At 56.2% G+C, this 18,538-nt stretch overlaps 1 protein-coding gene across 1 annotated transcript in view; it reads right to left on the bottom strand.

The window, feature by feature from the left end:
- RBM28 (RNA binding motif protein 28) overlaps positions 1-18,538 on the bottom strand; it is a 24,640-nt gene that overhangs the window by 5,714 nt on the left and 388 nt on the right. The window contains exons 2-14 of the mRNA XM_015413022.1: positions 16,049-16,204; positions 14,423-14,517; positions 13,695-13,770; positions 13,141-13,233; positions 10,173-10,250; positions 8,702-8,831; positions 7,314-7,474; positions 6,760-6,838; positions 6,415-6,524; positions 6,016-6,089; positions 5,728-5,863; positions 4,387-4,451; positions 1,299-1,457 (exon numbers count right to left, since the gene is read on the bottom strand). Of these exons, the coding sequence (XP_015268508.1) occupies positions 1,299-1,457; positions 4,387-4,451; positions 5,728-5,863; positions 6,016-6,089; positions 6,415-6,524; positions 6,760-6,838; positions 7,314-7,474; positions 8,702-8,831; positions 10,173-10,250; positions 13,141-13,233; positions 13,695-13,770; positions 14,423-14,517; positions 16,049-16,204 (1,412 nt within the window). The remainder of the gene's footprint in view (positions 1-1,298; positions 1,458-4,386; positions 4,452-5,727; positions 5,864-6,015; positions 6,090-6,414; positions 6,525-6,759; positions 6,839-7,313; positions 7,475-8,701; positions 8,832-10,172; positions 10,251-13,140; positions 13,234-13,694; positions 13,771-14,422; positions 14,518-16,048; positions 16,205-18,538) is intronic.

Here is an 18,538-nt window from a genome sequence, read left to right on the forward strand (position 1 = left end):
AACAACAAAGTTCGTTCTGAAGTCTGAGAGAGAAGCAGTTTGTGTGTGTGCAGTTAAGAACAGCTGAGGTTGTTCTGAGAGAATAGTAAAATGTAAATGAAAGTAATTGAAGACAAAGTTTAGGAAAGGCTGTATGTCCTGGAGAGAAACAGTGAACTTACATGACCTTGAGTTAAAGTTACAAAGTTACATGCCAAGATCCCTGACAGTGAAGGGAAAAGTGTGTGAAAAAGCAATTGTTTAGTATTTACCCATTCCTAGTTACAGTGTTCTACCATATTATTTACGAATTATATCAATAAATCTACTTTTATTTAAGATACCAGTTCTGAAAGAAATACTTCCCAGGAAACACTCAGACCCTCATGAAAGCCTAAAAACCGACCTACCTATCCAGTGACAGAAATATCATAGTATAAAGGTTTGGAAAGCCTTAAATTTCCTGGTGGCGGCCAGATATAGACAGTAAAACAAAACATAAAGAACATTTTAAAGAGAAACCAGACCTCCCCAGATAAGGGGTCGTCACACTGCTCTTTTTCAAGGACAGCTCTGAGAGAACTATGGCTTGCCCAAGGTCATCCAGCAGGTGCAAGTGGAGGAGTGGGGGATCAAACCCGGTACTCCCAGATTAGAGTCTCTGCACTTAACCACTGCACCAAACTGGCTCTCGATGACGGAGGAGACTGATGTAAGCGGCTCCAGGGGAGAAAGGTGGGGTACATAAAGAGAGCAAAAAATGAAAAGCAAGTAAGGAATACAAAAGAACACATCCCTAGATCGTGGGGGGCTGCAGAGTAAAAGTGCTGGAATGCCCTGGCTGGAGTGGGGGCTTGAGGTGAGGGAGGAGAGCCGTTCTGTGGCCAAGGGAACCCCCCCCCAATCCCCGCCCACCGAGCTCCTTGCAACCCTCCAGGCTTTCCAAGTCCTTTCCATCTTGTCCATCGAGACAACACGAGAGGGTCAGGAAGCAATCCTGGAGGTTTGTTGTCATCTTCTGGGTGTGGATTTCTGAATCTCCTGCATTGTGCAGGGGGTTGGACTAGATGACCCTGGAGGTACCTTCCATGACCTTGTGACCGCAGGCCCCTGTTCTGGCCACAAACCCTTTTCTCTCGGAGCAGGCTGGCTCCGCCGCCTCACCTGCAACTCTGCCTCCCGCCAGCAGATGTCACTGGCGGACCTCGCACGAGAGGCGGAGAGTTTAGCTCTCCTCAACAGTGTTTTTTTTTTTTGGAGAGGGGGAGAGCCGGGAGGCCGTCAAGGGCCAGGGCTCCCGTAAGGAGGGGCGGGCTCACCTCCTTGATCCGCACGCCGGGCGTCCCATCGAGGATCTGCAGCATCAGCTTCCGGAGCCGGGCATCGTCGACACTCTTGGGCAGGTTGTGGACGCAGAGCCGGGTGCGGGAGACAAAGATGTTCTGATCCTTCAGCTTCTGGTGCTTCAGCTCCTCAAACTGGAGAGAGGAGAGGGGAGTCACAGCTGCGCGGGGAGGAGGGGAGGGGAGGAAGCCACCGGGATAAAAGGAAGTCCTTCTTCACCCAAAGAGTGATTCACGCATGGGATTCACTGCCACAGGAAGTGGTGGCGGCTACAAGCATGGACAGCTTCAAAAGGGAATTAGATAAGCATATGGAGCAGAGGTCCCTCAGTGGCTATTAGCCACTAGGTATAGATAGGGGCTCTGGGGCAAGTGATGCTCTGTCTTCTTGGTGCTTGGGGGGGGGGGGCAACAGGGGGGGGGCTTCTAATGTCCTGGCCTCACTGCTGGACCTCCTGAGGGCACCTGGTGTTTTTAGCCACTGTGTGACACAGAGAGTGTTGGACTGGAGGGGCCACTGGCCTGATCCAGCATTGGCTTCTCTGGGCCATGCCCAGGGGCAGAACCTGAGGAGCCAGCTCAAGAGGAGGGGGTGGAGGGGGAGGCCCAGTGGCTAAGACCCAGCTAAGGCCCAACAGGTCCCCGGGGGGCATGGACAGCAGACACGGCGGGTTCTGGGAGAAATCCACTGGGAAACTGTGCCTCTCCCAGAGATAAGAAGTACACGTAGAACTAATAACACAACGTGTCACTAAGATTGGCCACGGGACTGGAAAGCGCCTAATAATATCAAGGCCGTCTTTTGGAAAAGGATGCAGAGAGAATCCAGGAAGTTACAGGCCAGTTTGCATAACATCTACTCCGGGCAAGTTAAGTAAAAACGGTTGCTAAAAACAGAATAAAGCACCACACGGGACAGGCGACGTTTAAAGGTGGAGCAGTGCAGGGAAGCGAGCGGCGGGGATCCCGACCCACGTCAGGAAGCCCTGGATGCTCAGAAACAAGACAGAAGGGAAGGAAGCGGCCAAGCGGCCAAGTCTGCAGGTGACGCCCAAATAGTCAGAAGGATGCGGACCAGGGCCAGGCCAGGAGGGTCTCTCCCCAGGCAGGGCGAGTGAGGAACAACGTGGCAATCGAGGGCCACACATGAGCACAAAGAAGAAGAAGAGATTGGATTTATGGCCCTTGCCCTTCACTTGGGAGTCTCAGAGCGGCTTACAAACTCCTCTCCCTTCCCCGCAACCCTGTGAGGCGGGTGGGGCTGAGAGAGCTCTGACAGAAAAACTTTTTCAAGGACAGCTCTTATCAGAACTGTGGCTTGCCCAAGGTCACCCAGCAGCTGCAAGTGGAGGAGGAGTGGGGAATCAAACCCGGTTTTCCCAGATTAGAGTCCGTGCTCCTAACCACTACACCAAACTGGCTCTCAAGGTGACGGACATCTGGTGGAAATGAAGCACCCTCAACTTAAGCATGTGCTGATGGGGGTCTGACCTGGAGGAGACTCAGCTGGAGGGGCCCATGAAGACCATGCCGGGGATAATTAAGGGAAGGACCCGAAAATAAGCCAGCTGGCACCCTGAAGCCTCCGGCACAACCGCATTTGGAATACTGACTCAGAGGGGACACCTTGCTGCCACCCAAAGGAGGCCAGGCTGGAGGCGCCTTCCAAAAGAGGAAGCTCCACACCCACAGCCTTGCAGGGAAATCCAGACTGGGGCTGCAGCCACACCCACGAAATAATCCACTTTCCAACTGGATTTTACTGTGTGAACTGGCAAAATCCAAGTTGGAAAGTGTGTAGAAAGTGGATTGAAAGTGGATTATTCTGTGTGTGTGTCCCCACAGCCTGACAGAGGGACACAAGGCCTCCCCGGTCAGGGCCGGAAATGCTCCTTTCCCTCCTTTGGCTGGGCCCTCTTTAAATCTCCAGCCTACGGTGGCTCAAGTGGTTAAGACGCTGAACTGCAGGCTGGGGAAGGTCGGTAGTTCAGCAGTTCGAGACCCGAGTGTGCTGCATGACGGAGTGAGCTCCCTTCTCTAGTTCCAGCTCCTGCCCACCTAGCAGTTCGAAAGCAAGAAATTGCAAGTAGATAAATAGGGACCACTTAGGCGGGAAGGAAACAGCGTTCTGTGCGCCTTGGTGTTTAGTCATGCTGGCCACATGACCATGGAAATGTCTTCGGACAGCGCTGGCTCTTCGGCTTGGAAACAGAGATGAGCACTGCAACCCTAGAGTCGGACTCGACTGGCTTTCAAGCAAGGGAACCTTTACTGATCATGGTGCCTTCAGGAGAACTCAAAAGCCTGCGCACTCTGTTGTGTGAGTTCCACTGGCCCGACTGAACAGGCATTGCACGGGCTTCTCCTTTGAATTTCCCTTGGTGGAAACCCCGAGGTCTTTGGGACACTTTAGCTCAGAGAAAAACATGTCTAAGAAGGGACATGACAGGCATTGATAAAGTGAGACACAGGCTGGAGAGCGGGGAGACATTTCCTCCTGAAACACTGAAACACTCATGCCCCCCATCCCAGTTGTGGGGTGCAGATTCGGGAACAATAAAAAGCAGCCGTCCACTCAAAGAAAAAGCAACGTGTGGAATTCATGGCCCCCCGGATGTCGGGGCAGACCCTGCCTAGAGCTGACTTGGAAAGGGAAGTGGGTCAGTTCACAGAGGACAGGCCCATCGAAGCGAGGAGGAGAGGAGAGATGGGGAAGGGAGGGGCAGGCCTGGCTTCTGTGCTCCTCTTCTAGAATCTGATCACAGCTACTGGGGGGAAACGGGAAGAGGAACAGGAGGGGACCCAGTGGCCTCCGGACGTTCTCAAGTGACAGAACCTTTCCCCAGCTTCCTGCCCAGGATCAAATCCTGGCTCCTCTACAGTGCACGGGGAGGGGGGGTGTTCAGAGGGGCTCCCCTCTCTCCTCCTCCTCCTCAAAAGAGGGCTGGGTCAGGCCTGCCTTGGAGCTAGCGGCCCACCCGCCCCCCTCGACACCCAGAGTCCTCCTCTTTGCTGGCCCCGGATGCTTTGGGTCTCCGGCTGGCCTGCCGTGCCCTCTACTCACCCACGCCCTCTTGGCTAAGTCGGTCGCACTCACGCCTTCCGCGGCCTGGGTGCCCGCACGGATCACTGCAGAGGAAGACAGAAGAAGCTGACGGCAAGTGTGAAGCCGCTCGCTCTACATGGGGGGGGGACACTCGAACATTCGCCTCCTGAGCCCCCCTTTCCTTCCAGTCCTCCCCAGGAGAGCCCCCACTCCCTCCCACCCAAGGGAGCCAGGGCCCAGGCTCCGTCCCCAGCAGCATCTCCCACTGAAAGGCTCAGGTAGTCGGTGGTGAGAAGAGGAGGAGATTGGATTTATACCCCATGGCCCTTCACCACCCAAACGAGTCCCAGAGCGGCTTACAGACTCCTTTCCCTTCCCTCCCCCTCCCCACAACAGACACCCTGTGAGGCAGGTGGGGCTGAGAGAGCTCTGACAGAAATGGCTCTTTTTCAAGGACAGCTCTTGTCAGAACTAGGGCTTGCCCAAGGTCATCCAGCCAGGTACAAGGGGAGGAGGAGTGGGGAATCAAACCCAGTTCTCCCAGATTAGAGTCCGCGCACTTAACCACGACACCAAACTGGCTCTACTTGGTCTGGCAGCTGCTCACTCTAGGGTCTCCGGCTGAGGTCTTTCACGTCACTTCCTGCTTGGTCCTTTTTAACTGGAGATGCTGCCAGGATTTGAACCTGGGGCCTTCTGCATGCCAAGCAGATGCAGCCAGGGCCCCTCCCCATACACCGCCTTGAGCCAGTTTGCCCTGGCATAGGTGGGATATAAATTGAAAGTAAGAAATAAATATAATAAATAATAAATACGTGGCCCTTTCACCCGTCGGCCCAACTAGATGTGACTGGGGCAGGGGTCCACACATTGTTATTGTCGGTTCAACAATGCACACAGGCGGCGGGGGCGGGGGGGGGCAGACACTTAAGGTCGCCTTCCTCCCCTGCTGTTCAGCTTCCCTTCTAGCCTGGCTCTGATGCTGGAAGCAGCCTGGGCTGGAGACTACAAAGCACCCCATGGGCCAGACAGAGAAGGAGGAGGAGGAGGAAGAGGAGAAGGGAGCAAGGTTAACTCCCTTTGGATTTAGGTTAAGAATGAGACAGTCTTCACCCCTGCCCTTCAGATGTGAGCAGAAGGATGGAAAGACGAAGCCCAGCCATGCCTGGTTTGGATGAAAGGCCTCCCCCTCCCAACCACCACTCAGCTGCCTTCCCCTCCCCTCTTCCCTGCTGCTCACAGCCCCCCCTCAAGGGCCACAGAGCGGCAGGGGACTTGCTGTGGCTGGCATCGGCCCCAGAGGGCAGGTTCTCGGGCCCGGGAGCAGAAGGCCCCCTCGCCCAGGCACGCTTCACTCACGGCCTTCCCGCGCCAGGTAGAGGTTCCGGGTGCCGGTGGGCTTCTTCACCTTCTTGCTTCGCAGCTGCTGGGCTTCCTCGCGGCTCACGGCCAGATCCACCCGGAGGCGGCGGCCCCCGAGACGCAGCCCTCCGCCCTGCCGAGCAAGGTGGGGGGGGGAGACGGTGAGCAACGCCCTCAAAAGGGACAGGGCCGCAGGCCACAGAAGAGAGGGGCACCCACCCCCCACCAGTCCCACAGAGTTTTTGTTTGGGGGGAGGACCACGGTCCCTTCCCCCCTTGCCTTACCTCGCTCTCCTCCTCGGCAGCCTGGAGACATTTCTGGGCAGCGTCCTGCGTCAGGAACTGGGCAAAGGCGCAGCCTGCAGAGGGGGCGATGCAGAGTCAGGGCCTGGGGGCCAGGGGGGAGAGGCAGCCCCAAAGGGTTCAGCTTGGACACCCTCCCCCCTTTGCTGCAGTCCCACAAGGCGCCCGGCTGCCATTCCTCCTCAGCCGACAAGGAGGGCACTCTGAGGGAGGAGGACTCCCCCCTCGCCCTAAGCCCGAGCCAGGACTTGAACGCAGTTCCTCCACCCCCCCCACCTCTGTTCCACCCCAGGGCCTGGCTGTGGAGTCCGGCTGGCTCAGCCACAGGCCCCCTGACCCCACCTCGCCCCGCCCCCAGAGGGAGGGAGGGGGGCCGCCTACCTTTGGAGTGCTCCGTGTCCGGGTGCAGCACGACCCGCACGTACTTCAGCTCCCCAAACTGCTCCAGCAGCTCCCCGAGCTCCTCCTCTTCCGTCTCGAAAGACAGGTTCCTGGGGGCAAGCAGAGCCCACACACTAGCCCCCCAGGGGTGGCACCAGACGTGTCCAAAGGGTCCCCCCCCAGCAGTCCCTCTTGGCAAGGCCTTGTTCCCTCCGGCACGTCCCCAGGCAGACAAAGGCCCCCTCCGCCCTGGGGCAGCTCTCCTCGCTCCACCCCCTCAGGGCTCTGCCGCAGAGCCGGGGCTTCTCTCCGAGGACCAAGGCAAGCCCGAGGCCCCGCACCCACCTGATGAAGATGGTTCTGCCCTCGGACACGTCTGACTGGCGCGGCTGCCTCTTCTTCGGCTTGGCGGGGGCCTCAGCGCCTGGGAGGGGGAGAGACAGGTTGGCACCGAGCAGGCCTTCCTCCGGGGTCTCCTCTCCAGGCAGTGGACCAGCCACGCGCTCAACAAGGGGATCCGCTTCTTCTGAGCCCAAAGGGCCGGTCCGCACCCCCAGGAAGAGCACGTCAGAGGCGCCCCCACCCCAAAAGGACTGCCCCGGGGCCCCAGACGGCGCCTGCCGCTGCGGCTCCTCCTCTACCAGCCGACAACCTGAAAGAAGACTCCTTCACCCGGGGCCGTGGACCGTGAGGGCTGGCCGCAGGGAATCTCCACCCTCTCCGTGGGTGGGCCACTCCCCTGGGCCTTGAGGGGCACCTGGTGGGGGGGACGCTGCTGCTGCTGCTGCTGCTGGACCGGCAGGGCCTCTGGCCTAACCCAGCCACACTCTTCCAAGACCGTCTCCGGGAACCATGCTGTCCAGAGTGCCCAAAGCTCCTCAGAGACCACCAAAGCCAACCTCTTCCTCCCTCCTCGGAGTCGCCGCCCTCTTCCTCCTCTTCACCGTCACCCGCTTCTCCATCGGAACTCCCTGCAGGGCCGGACTCCTCCTCCTCCTCCTCCTGTGCCGCCTCCTCCTCCTCCGAGCTCTCCGCTGGGGGAATTCGGCATTCAAAGTACCTGCATTGGGGCAGCGGGGTGCGGGGGAGAGAATGTGAGCTGACACCCCCGCGGTCACTACGAGGCACTTCTCTATCTGTGTCTGAACAGAGCCACTCCGGAAGGGCTCCGGCTCCTGTCTGCTCTCGATGCCTCTGCCCAGTTTGGACCGAGGGAGGAAGCCAAGCACGGCTCTGCAGACACCCAGCCGCTGCTCCGTCTAGCGCTTGTGTCCCCCGTGATGAAATGGCTGCCAGCCTGGCAGTTCCTTACATGGGGAGGGGGAGGGTACTCCATAGGGAACAATGGAGCTGCCCTACCTCCCTGCCTACAGTTCCCAGCAGCCTTGAGGGGGAAAAGCGGGGAAAGAGGGACACACCCCAGGGGCGGGGCCAGGGAGATAAAGGCTTTGGCCCTTGAGGAGGAGAGTCTTTAGTCTCCGCCTGCTCTTCAGCCTTGGGCTTAGTGGGTGGACAAGAGCTTCCAGGGAGTGGACAGGTGGGGGCTCCTGTCGCCTCAGACCCCCGTGGTCAGTCCAGGCCACTGTAGATACGTGGTGGGGAGCCCAGGAGGGTGGCAGTCCTGGTGACCAGTCCAGGGAAGGGCTGCAGTCTCCCTCCAAACACGAGGAGGGGGAAAGCGAATCCTGGCCTGAGGCCACCACCCACTGCAAAGGTAGAGAGAGGGGGGGGTGTCGGGGAAGAGGACTTGCGTTTCAATCCTGTTTTATTTCTGTGCCCAGGTTATGTCGAAGTGCCTGTGTTTATTTTCAAGCCTAACCTGTATATAGTTAAATAAATCTTCCTTTTTGAGTTTAAAAAGCCTGGTGTGCCTTAACCACATAGTCCTCCCCGCTCTGCACGTTACCAGGGGCAAAGGGAGGCCAGGGAACACAAACGGGCCCGAATCGGAAGACTGCCAACTCTCCAGGGGGCACCCAAAGATCAAGGTACCCAAGGTGGGGAAATCAGCCAGAGGGGGTCTCACTGTCCCTCTAGGAAGGTGGTGTCCATTCAGTGAGTGGTGGCCGCGTTTAACGGAGAGAGAAATAGTCCTAACAGGCAGGGTGGGAAGGCCAAAACAGGGGCTTGCGAGCCACAGGACGGCACCTCGGTCTCCCAGGGCTGAGGGCGGGTCCCCGTTCCGCCAAAGCCCCACACAATGCCGCTCTCCCCAAAAGCAAACTCCAATGGGACGGCCAGAAGCGCCCGCCTGGGGGCCCTCCGGAGCAGGGCTCTGGCTCCTCACCTGCCCCGCCCCACGGGCTCAGCCAACTCCACTTCTTCCTCCTCCTCCTCCTCCGCTGCACTGCTGTGGTCACCCTTGTCGCCGACTGTGTCCTCCTGCACGGCCTCGGGGGTCTTTTTCTGGGACGTCCCTTGAGGGAGAAGAGTCACAACGACACGTGAGCAAGTGGTTCCTCTGCCTACCCCCCCCCCACACGCACGGGAGCTCACGCCCCTCCTCTAGACCCCCTGGGAAGCTCACAGCACTCTGGCAGAGGCCGGGCATCTCATGTCACAGAAGAGGGGGGGCTGGTCCTCCACCCCACCCACAGAAAACCAAGGGCAGGACCCGGAGAAGAGGCACGAAGGCATTGCCACTGAGCAGGACACCAGCAGGCCACCTTATTGAATCAAGGCCGTGTACACAAGATGCTGGAACAGAACGAGATGCCGGGCCATGCCCCGGGTTCCAATCCACACCGGATGTGCCCAAAGCACTTCACTGTGTGACCGGAAGGGCTATCCCAAGCACCTGCGGCTCCGTTCAAATGCAAAAACCAGAAGTGGAAATGCTCCGGAATTCACTCTCCTGGTACGAAGTCACTAAGGTTCCTTTGGCTAGGTTCTCTTGGGAGACGAGGACTTGGCGCCCTCCTTTCGGCTCTAGCCTCCAGAAGACGTGACAAAATAGTTAGCCAGATGGGCACTGATCATTAGCAGCGCATGTGCCGATCTCCTCTTGGCTCTTTGTGGACTTTCCTACATGACTGGCTGGCTGCCTCCCTTTCGCAGAGGTGATTCAATGCCACCACAGGGAAGGGCAGAGGGACTGGCCCCGAACGGCCACGCAACGGATACAAAGCATGTCTGGCCTCAGACTCTGGACTGGGCTGCAGCCAGAACTTCTGGGGGTCCAGCGGACGGAAGAAGAAGAAGAAGAGATTGGATTTATAACCCCCGCCCTTCACTACCCAAGGGAGTCTCAGAGCGACTTACAGACTCCTTCCCCTTCCCCTCCCCTCCCCACAACAGACAGACAGCCTGTGAGGGAGGCGGGGCTCAGAGAGCTCTTTCGAGGACTGCTCCTGAGAGAACAGCTCTTGAGAGAACTTGTGACTGACCCAAAGTCACACCACAGCAGCTGCACGTGGAGCAGTGGGGACTCAAACCCAGTTCTCCCAGATGAGAGTCTGCCAAACAGGAGCAGCATCCCCAAGGCTGGCACTTCTGAGGCCCAGCACCACTGAGGTGCGGATGCTGGACGGTTTGGGGCAGGGAAAAGAGCCTCCTCCTCCTTGGCCACGGAAGCCTGCAAGCAGCAGGGAAGGGTCCGCGGGGACGTTGGCCTGACTGCTCCGAGATCTGGCCCCTTCAGGGGCAGGGCCCACGCAAACCGCCCCAAGGGCAGCACGACGCCACCAAGAGCCTGCCTCTCTCCATCCCTGGCGGGAGGATCCACGCCTCGCCTGACCACCCTCCTCAGAGCCACTCACCGGGTTGCGACGCCGCAGCCTGCACCGCTGCCTGGTACTTCTCCCTGGGCACAGCCCAGTCCACAGCCACAGGGCGGTCTGAAGGAGGAAAAGGGAGAAACAGCGGAGGTGGGCATGACAGCGGGGCACCGGCATGCGTGGTGAGCCAGAGACATGCGGAGCCGAGGGGCAGGGGAGGAGGGGCAGGACTTCCACCATCAACGGCCTCTAAAGGCGGTCCACTTCCCAGTCCTCTTATGGATTAAAAGTTGCTTTCCCTGCTTCTCTACCCCCACCACCCCGAGGCAGACACACAGCTGGAATGTTGCGCCATCTGGAATAGTTGTCTTTTTAGCCGCTTACTATTTATGGATCATTTAAATTATCCTATTATTTATGAATGTGTTTACTCTTTGTTGTCCACCGCCCTGAGCCCTGTGTACTCAGGGAAGGGCAGTTTATAAATACAAATTATAAATAAATATAAATAAGTAAATGAAAATAAGTGCTTGCGGTGGGGGGGGGGGATAGTGTCCTGGTGTCCTGGCCCCACTGCTGGACCTCCTGAGGGAACCTGGTATTTCTGGCCACTGTGTGACAGAGAGTGTTGGACTGGAGGGGCCATTGGCCTGATCCAACAGTGGCTTCTCTTATGTTCTTATGTCTGGGGCAAGGGATGCTCTGTCTTCTTGGTGCTTGGGGTGGTGGAGGCAACAGTGGGACGGGCTTCTGGTGTCCTGGCCCCACTGCTGGACCTCCTGAGGGAACCTGGTATTTCGGGCCACTGTGTGACACAGAGTGTTGGACTGGATGGGCCTTTGGCCTGATCCAACATTGGCATCTCTTATGCTCTTAAGTAGAAAGAAGGACTAAACGGGCAGTTCATGCAATGGAGGAAAGTGACAAAAATTTCTACAAGTTCTCTGTCTGGTTTGCTGATTACATTGCAAAGAACTGAACTCAGCCCCCTTATTGTTTTGAATTATCCAAGTTAAAGGCTGATAATCTCTCTTTAACAGATGAACTCTGGAGAACTCTGCTGCTAAACAGTTTTGCACAGGCAAAGCCTTTAAAAATGTTGAGTTCCAATCCTCACTTTGGATGTGGAAGGGAATCTCTCATCACACCATAAGGATCAGTATAGGATCCGGTGCTAGTTCATCTGTTCATAAAGGATCTGGAACTGGAGGTGAGCGGTGTAGAGGCCAAGTTTGCTAATGACAAAAAATTATTCAGGATGGTGGAAACCAGGGATGACTGTGGAGAGCTCCAAGAGGACCGCCACAAACTGGGTGGGTGGGCGACCATGGGGGCGGATGAAGTTCAGTGTAACGAGTTGCGAGAAGCTGCATATTGAAACAAACAAAAATCCTAGCTCTAAATACATGCTGATGGGAGTATGAACTGGCTGAGACTGAAAGGGAAGCAGATCTTGGGGCTGTAGCGGACGTCTCAATGGAAATGTCGACTCAGCGGGCAGCAGAGGTAAAAAAGGCAAACTCCATGCTGGGGATTATTAGGAGAAGGACTGAAAAATGTTTGATATTATAACGTCCTTCCAGAGAGAATACTACGTGCAGCTCTGGTCCCTGTGCTGCAGACTAGGAGAAATACAGAAGAGAGCAACCGAGATGACGGAGTGGCCGGAGCCCCTTTTTCCTGAGGGGTTTGGGCCACTCCCATTTAGGAAGAGGCTGACAAGGCAGATGGGGACATAACAGAGGGTTACAAAATGATGTGCGGGGTGGAGAAAATGGATTTTTAAAAGCTCTTTCACCCTCTCCCATAGTAACAGAATTCAGGGGCACCCAATAAGAACATAAGAGAAGCCAATGTTGGATCAGGCCAGTGGCCCCTCCAGTCCAACACTCTGGGTCACACAGTGGCCAGAAACACCAGGTGCCACCAGGAGGTCCAGCAGTGGGGCCAGGACACTAGGAGCCCCTCCCACTGTTGCCTCCACCACCCCAAGCACCAAGAAGACAGAGCATCCCTTGCCCCAGACATAAGAGAAGCCAATGCTGGATGAGGCCAGTGGACCATCCAGTCCAACACACTGTGTCACACAGTGGCCGAAAATACCAGGGACCATCAGGAGGTCCAGCAGTGGGGCCAGGACACTAGAAGCCAACCCACTGTTTCCCCCCTAAGCACCAAGAATACAGAGCATCCCTTGCCCCAGACATAAGAACACAAGAGAGGCCAATGTTGGATCAGGCCAATGGCCCATCCAGTCCAACACTCTGTGTCACACAGTGGCCGAAAATACCAGGGGCCATCAGGAGGTCCACCAGTGGGGCCGGGACACTAGAAGCCCTCCCACTGTGGCCCCCCAAGCACCAAGCATATAGAGCATCACTTGCCCCAGACATAAGAACATAAGAGAAGCCCATGCTGGATCAGGCCAAAGGCCCCTCCAGTCCAACACTCTGTGTCACACAGTGGCCAAAAACACCAGGTGCCCTCAGAAGGTCCAGCAGTGGGGCCAGGACACTAGAAGCCCTCCCACTGTTGATAGGCAATATATTCAGAATTGACAAGTAGTAGTATTTTTAATTCAATAAGTAATTAGTTGTTTAATCCACTGCCAGAGGATGCAGAGCGTAGATGGCATTACAATGGGGTTTTATTCCTGGAGAACAGCTCTCTCGATGGCCACTAAGCCATGGTGAGTCAAGGGAACCTCCCTACACAGTCCTCTGCATACCGGTGCCGGGGAAAGGCTTTGTTCCCTCCTACGAGAAACAGGATGCTGCCCCAGATGGAGCACCGGACTGACCCAGCAGGGCTCCTCCAATGTCTTTTTCTGAGCCAGGAACCCCAAACTGCTGAGCCGTGTAGAGCTCTCCCCCATCCCCACTTGGCCCTTTTTCATTCTCCTGCCTGTGCCAGAGAGGACAGATTCGGGACCGGCAAACAGGACGGGCTCAAGTCCGAGCACAGGCAGGACTTCCCAAGGTCCACCTTCTCAGGAACCTCCCGGGCTCACCTTTAATCTCCTTCATGTTCATTCCCTTCAGAGCCTTCCCTGCTTCCAGGACGTTCTTGAACTGCACAAAGGCAAAGCCACGCATTTTCCCGTCTGGGGGGGGGGGGGGAGAGAGAGAGATGTCAGGACCATGCTTCAATCGCCCCTTGGCACGATAACACCTGTCAGCGCACGACCACTCCCTGCTCCGGACTGGCAGCCTCACGCTGGGCTCCAGGTCCCGGGGGCTGAATCAGAGGCTGGAATGAGCTGAGAGAGGTGCCACCATTTCAGCAGGCCGGGGGGGGGGCTCCCCTCCCCCTCTCTGCTCACCTTGAAACACAGAAGCATGAAAGAAGACTGAGGAGCTCGCAACACCAAAGGGCAGACTGTGAATTATCCCGGATCCTCCCACAAGTGCTGGGGTGTCCTAAACACGTTGGCATTCCTTGCCCAGACCAGAAGGAGTTCCCGTGCCAAGGGCCGCTTGGCTTGAGCCAGGTCAGTGGCCGTCTTGGGACAGACTCCCCCACGCGACCGTGTGAATGAGACTGAGTCATGGTGAAGGATACTACCTGGCTTCCTGGGGAGAGAGGCTTCCAGGACGGTGCCGAACGGAGCAAACGTTGCCTTCAGGTCCTCTTCCGTGCACTATAAGGGGGAGCAGAAGTCAGACCAGAAGCAAGGGGCTGCATCCCCCCTCCCCCCACAGCCCCAGTCCTCTGGTTGGCCTGATCCAAGCAGCCATTGGGTTCCCCTGAGCGGAAATCTACAAAAGGGGCTCCTCTGGCTGCCTTTGGAGCCCTTAAACTGACTGGCCAATTGTCATGCCCACGGGGGGGGGGGGGGGGACCCATCCAGAAACACCCATCACCTCTGTGGGGACCGGAGTAAAATGCAAGGAACCTCCCGGCCCCGTGATGAGTCTACTGCTCACTTGCACAGCAACACACAGGAAGCCGCCTCCTACTGAATCAGACCCCCCCCCCCTTCAGTCCATCAAAGTCAGTCTGGTCTACTAAGAACTGACAGCCGCTCTCCAGGGTCTCAGGCGGAGGTCTTTCACGTCACCTCCTACCCGATCCAGTCTCTTATTTATGTTATTTGTACTTTGCCATTCTCAATGGCACTCAAGGCAGAGATGCTGGGGATTGACCCTGTGACCCTCTGCATGCCAAACAGATGCTGTACCACCGAGCCAGGTCCCCTCCCCAATTGTCTACTTCTAATGTGGGCTACAGGAAAAGAAACAGGGCAGCTCAGAGGCAGGACACCCCCTCCCCTCCCCTCCCCAGGGTACTACCTTAAAGCTCAAGTTGCGAATGATCAGCCGGGCCTTTTTAGAGGCTCCTCTTGGCTTCTTTGGCTTTTGCTCTTTCTGGGGGGTTTCTGCAGCACCTGAAACCAAAGAGTTGCAACAGAAAATACAGCAGGGCCCCATGGCACATAGAAAGCACCAGCTGAGGAGACACACTTGAGGAGGAGGAGGAGAAGCCTGGATTTAGACCCCATGGCTCTTTACTACCCAGAGCGGCCTACAATCTCCTTTCCCTTCCTCTCCCCACAACAGACACGCCGTGAGCAGTGTTCCCTCTAAGCTGAGTGAGTGTGAGCCAGCTCAGTTTTTTAGCCTCCAGCTCACACTTTTTTGTCTTAGCTCAGGAAGGATGGCTCCAGAGCAAACTCATTTATGCAGTAGCCAAATCGCTCGCTCACAACTTTAATGCCAGGTGCTCACAGAGTACATAAGAACATATAAGACACGCCAATGTTGGATCAGGCCAACACTCTGTCACACAGTGGCCAAAAACACCAGGTGCCCTCAGGAGGTCCACCAGTGGGGCCAGGACACTAGGAGCCCTCCCACTGTTGCCCCCCCCCCGAAGCACCAAGAATACAGAGCATCCCTTGCCCCAGAGCCCCTATCTATCCCTTGTGGCTAATAACCACTGATGGACCTCTGCTCCATATGCTTATCTAGTTCCCTCTTGAAGCCGTCCATGCTTGCTCATGAGACTCCACAGCTTTGAGGGAGCATTGCGCATGAGTTAGATGAAGCTGAGAGAGCTCTGAGAGAACTGCCCTTGAGAGAACAGCTCTGAAAGAACTTGTGACTGACCCAAGGTCACAGCAGCAGCTGCATGTGGAGGAGTGGGGAATCAAACCCGGTTCTCCCAGATCACAGTCTGTGCTCTTAACCACTACACCAAACTGGCTCTGGAGCAAGAGTCCAACAGCCTGCGACAAATTTTGTTAGTCTTTAAGGCACTACTGGATTGTTGCTCTTTTCTACTGCTACAGACTAACACAGCTATCCCACTAAAGCTAGTTACACTTGAGAGAGACTCCCAGGAAAAATCTCCAGCAGCAGATGATTGAGAAACAGTGGGAGGGGGCAGGAGCCATCTCAGCTTGCAAGCACTGCTGGAAGAGGGAACCAGGAGCCCAGAGAGAAATCCAGGACCAGATTCCATTTGTGTTTATGTAGAAAACCTACAGGCCATCGGCTGCTTTGCCAGCCCTCCCATCCCCCCAGGGGACCTGGGACTTTAACTGCATCTCGATGCCCAGGACAGACCTGAAATCACAAGGGAACATCTTCCTCCCCCTCCCATGACATTCCGGACACATGCACTGGGGGACCCCCCCCCCCAGTTGGAAGGACATTCCACAGCTTCCCTGGACGGCTTGCTCCGTTGCTGAAGCACAGTTACCACCAGGAACCCTTCAGAGTCTCTGCTTCCCCCCCAAAAAAATCTAGAAACTGCCCCTGCAGCGCAAGGAAAACCAGAGTCTGCCTCCTGGGCCACAAGCAACAGCCAAAGTCTGGGAACATCAAGGTAGCAGCACTGGTGCTGGACGCAGGTGAGCTTGCACAGGCGGAGAAAGGCACAACCCCCACACCTCCTAGGCAGGCCCCTCAACTCACCCCCTTTCTTCTTCTTCTCCTTCTGCCTTGCCTTCGGCTTTGCGAGAATCGCGCTGATCTTACGGCCTGCAAAGGTGGTGATCTCTCGGATGGCCCTCTGAGCATCCTCGGCCAAGGAGAAGGTGACGAAGCCAAAGCCACGGCAGGACTCTCCACCTGTGGAGGGGGGCCCCAGTTAGCAGGAGACATGGAATGACTGACAGGAGGGGAAACGCCCCAGTGAAGGGAACTGAAGGGGGAGTGGCCAACAGGACAGGACCCCTCCTCCTCCTCCACCACGGAGACAACAGTTACATCCTGAACAAAGCCAGACTTCGAGGCAGCTTCAGTAGAAATCCCCCAAACAATCAAAGCGCCAGCAATGCACAGCAAGACATGACAACACAGAAGCAAGTAAAACCAACTGGAAAGATCAGCCTTGTTACAATTTGTTACAGAGGTACCAGAAAACAGAATTTTAAAAGCCCAGCGAAGCAAAGGAATAAAACCGCAAGAGGTCTTCTGGAACAGGGCAGCCACCAACAGCGGCCAGAAGTAAGACGACACGATGTCCTTCCTGGGCACGGAGTGGCATAACTGCCACTGAAGAGGCCCTGCTCTGTGCAACTGGCCCCTAAAGGCACTCCGACCCGGATGCCAGGCAACAGCCTGAGCTTATCCAGGCCACGGTCATCTTGCTAGGAGTCCAGCCAGAGACTCTGCTTGAGCATCCTTCGGCGACTGAAACCCTCTCAAAGGCAGCCCCGTGCCAAACCGTGCTACAGCAGTCTAGTTGCGGTGGAGTTCAGGCAGGATCTGCTCCGGCCAGATCAACTCCGCCAGCACAGCTACAGCTGATGGATTCACTGAAGGAGGTCTGATGTTCTCCTGGACGGTTTGACTCCAGTCTGGCATCTGAACTAGAGTCAGGGTTGTTTGGGGGGTTTTCTGAGCATCCGCACGACATTGTCACTCAACTGAATACGTCACATATCTTTTCGCATTTACTGAGATCCATCCCAAATCTGGTTTGGTAAAATATGGGAAGACTGTAGCCAAAGTGTGTTTAGATGCCATGTAAACCGAGAAGTGTACATTTTAGAAGGTCCCACCCACAATCTTTGCCACAGCCCCCCCCTTTAAAAAAATCAGCAACTGACATATCACCAATGATTTATTAAAGGTAAAGGTTTCCCTTGCTCGAAAGCTAGTCGACTCCGACTCTAGGGTTGCAGTGCTCATCTCCGTTTCAAAGCCGAAGAGCCAGCGGTGTCCGAAGACTTTTCCGTGGTCATGTGGCCGGCATGACTAGACACCAAGGCGCACGGAACGCTGTTACCTTCCCACCGAAGTGGTACCTATTTATTTACTTGCCATTTCTTGCTTTCGAACTGCTAGGTTGGCAGGAGCTGGAACTAATCAGGTACTGACGCCTCAGTGCCAGACTGCTAACAGCCAGGGGGAGTGCTAGAGCTGGGTTCCCACTCATAGGGTGGGGGGAGACACGAGGGGCCTGCATCAGCAAGCTTCCAAGCCATGAGCCGGCCACAGGATGCACACCCATTGCCTTGGAGGGGACCACCCCGCCCTCCGGCTTCCTCACCGCAGAACAGAGAGGCTTTTTGCTCCAATGTCCTGGCAGCCGTGCTGGATGCCAGCAATCAGGTAGGGCACCGCAGCTGCGGTGGCTCAAGTGGTTAAGACACTGAACTGCAGGCTGTGGAAGGTCAGTAGTTCAGCAGTTCGAGACCTGAGTGTGCCGCATGATGGAGTGAGCTCGCATCTCTAGTTCCAGCTCCTGCCAACCTAGCCGTTCGAAAGCAAGAAGTTGCAAGTAGATAAATAGGTACCACTTCGGTGGGAAGGTAACAGCGTTCCTTGGTGTTTAGTCATGCCGGCCACATGACCACGGAAACGTCTTCGGACAGCGCTGGCTCTTCGGCTTTGAAACGGAGATGAGCACTGCAACCCCGCGAGTCGGACTCGACTGGCTTTCAAGCAAAGAAACCTTTACCTTTTCCTCCTTATACCTCTGCACAAAAAAGGGATAGAGACTTTTTAAAAAAAGATAGAAACTGGGAATTCACAGGAACAACGGCCTAAAACACCATAAGCAATATATCAGCTGACGATTCTTTTAATTCCAAGAAAACCGTTCTGCATCAGGGGGAAGGGGTTGAGGCCAGGAAAGTGCAGGGGAAACTTCTGTGTGGACCCTGGAAATAAAAGCCACGTGAAGAATCCTCGCCACACGTCGGCAGCCGCCTCTGCATCGGCGGGGCAGCTCCAAGCAGCACTGGGAGGGGAGGGACTGAAGTGTCCCCACCTGCACCCCATCTAACCCTTCAACGGGTCCACACGGGGATAAATGCCGTTAGAGCTCAGACACGGTTACCAACCTCCTAGTGGGGCCCGGAGACCTTCCGAAATTAAGGCTGGCCTCCAGGCTACAAAGACCAGTCCCCCTCCCCCAGGGAGAAAACGGCAGCTTTTGGAAGGCGGGCTGTATGG

Source organism: Gekko japonicus, unplaced genomic scaffold (genome assembly GCF_001447785.1).
Source record: "Gekko japonicus isolate JY-2015 unplaced genomic scaffold, Gekko_japonicus_V1.1 scaffold878, whole genome shotgun sequence".
NCBI classification, from domain to species: domain Eukaryota; kingdom Metazoa; phylum Chordata; class Lepidosauria; order Squamata; family Gekkonidae; genus Gekko; species Gekko japonicus.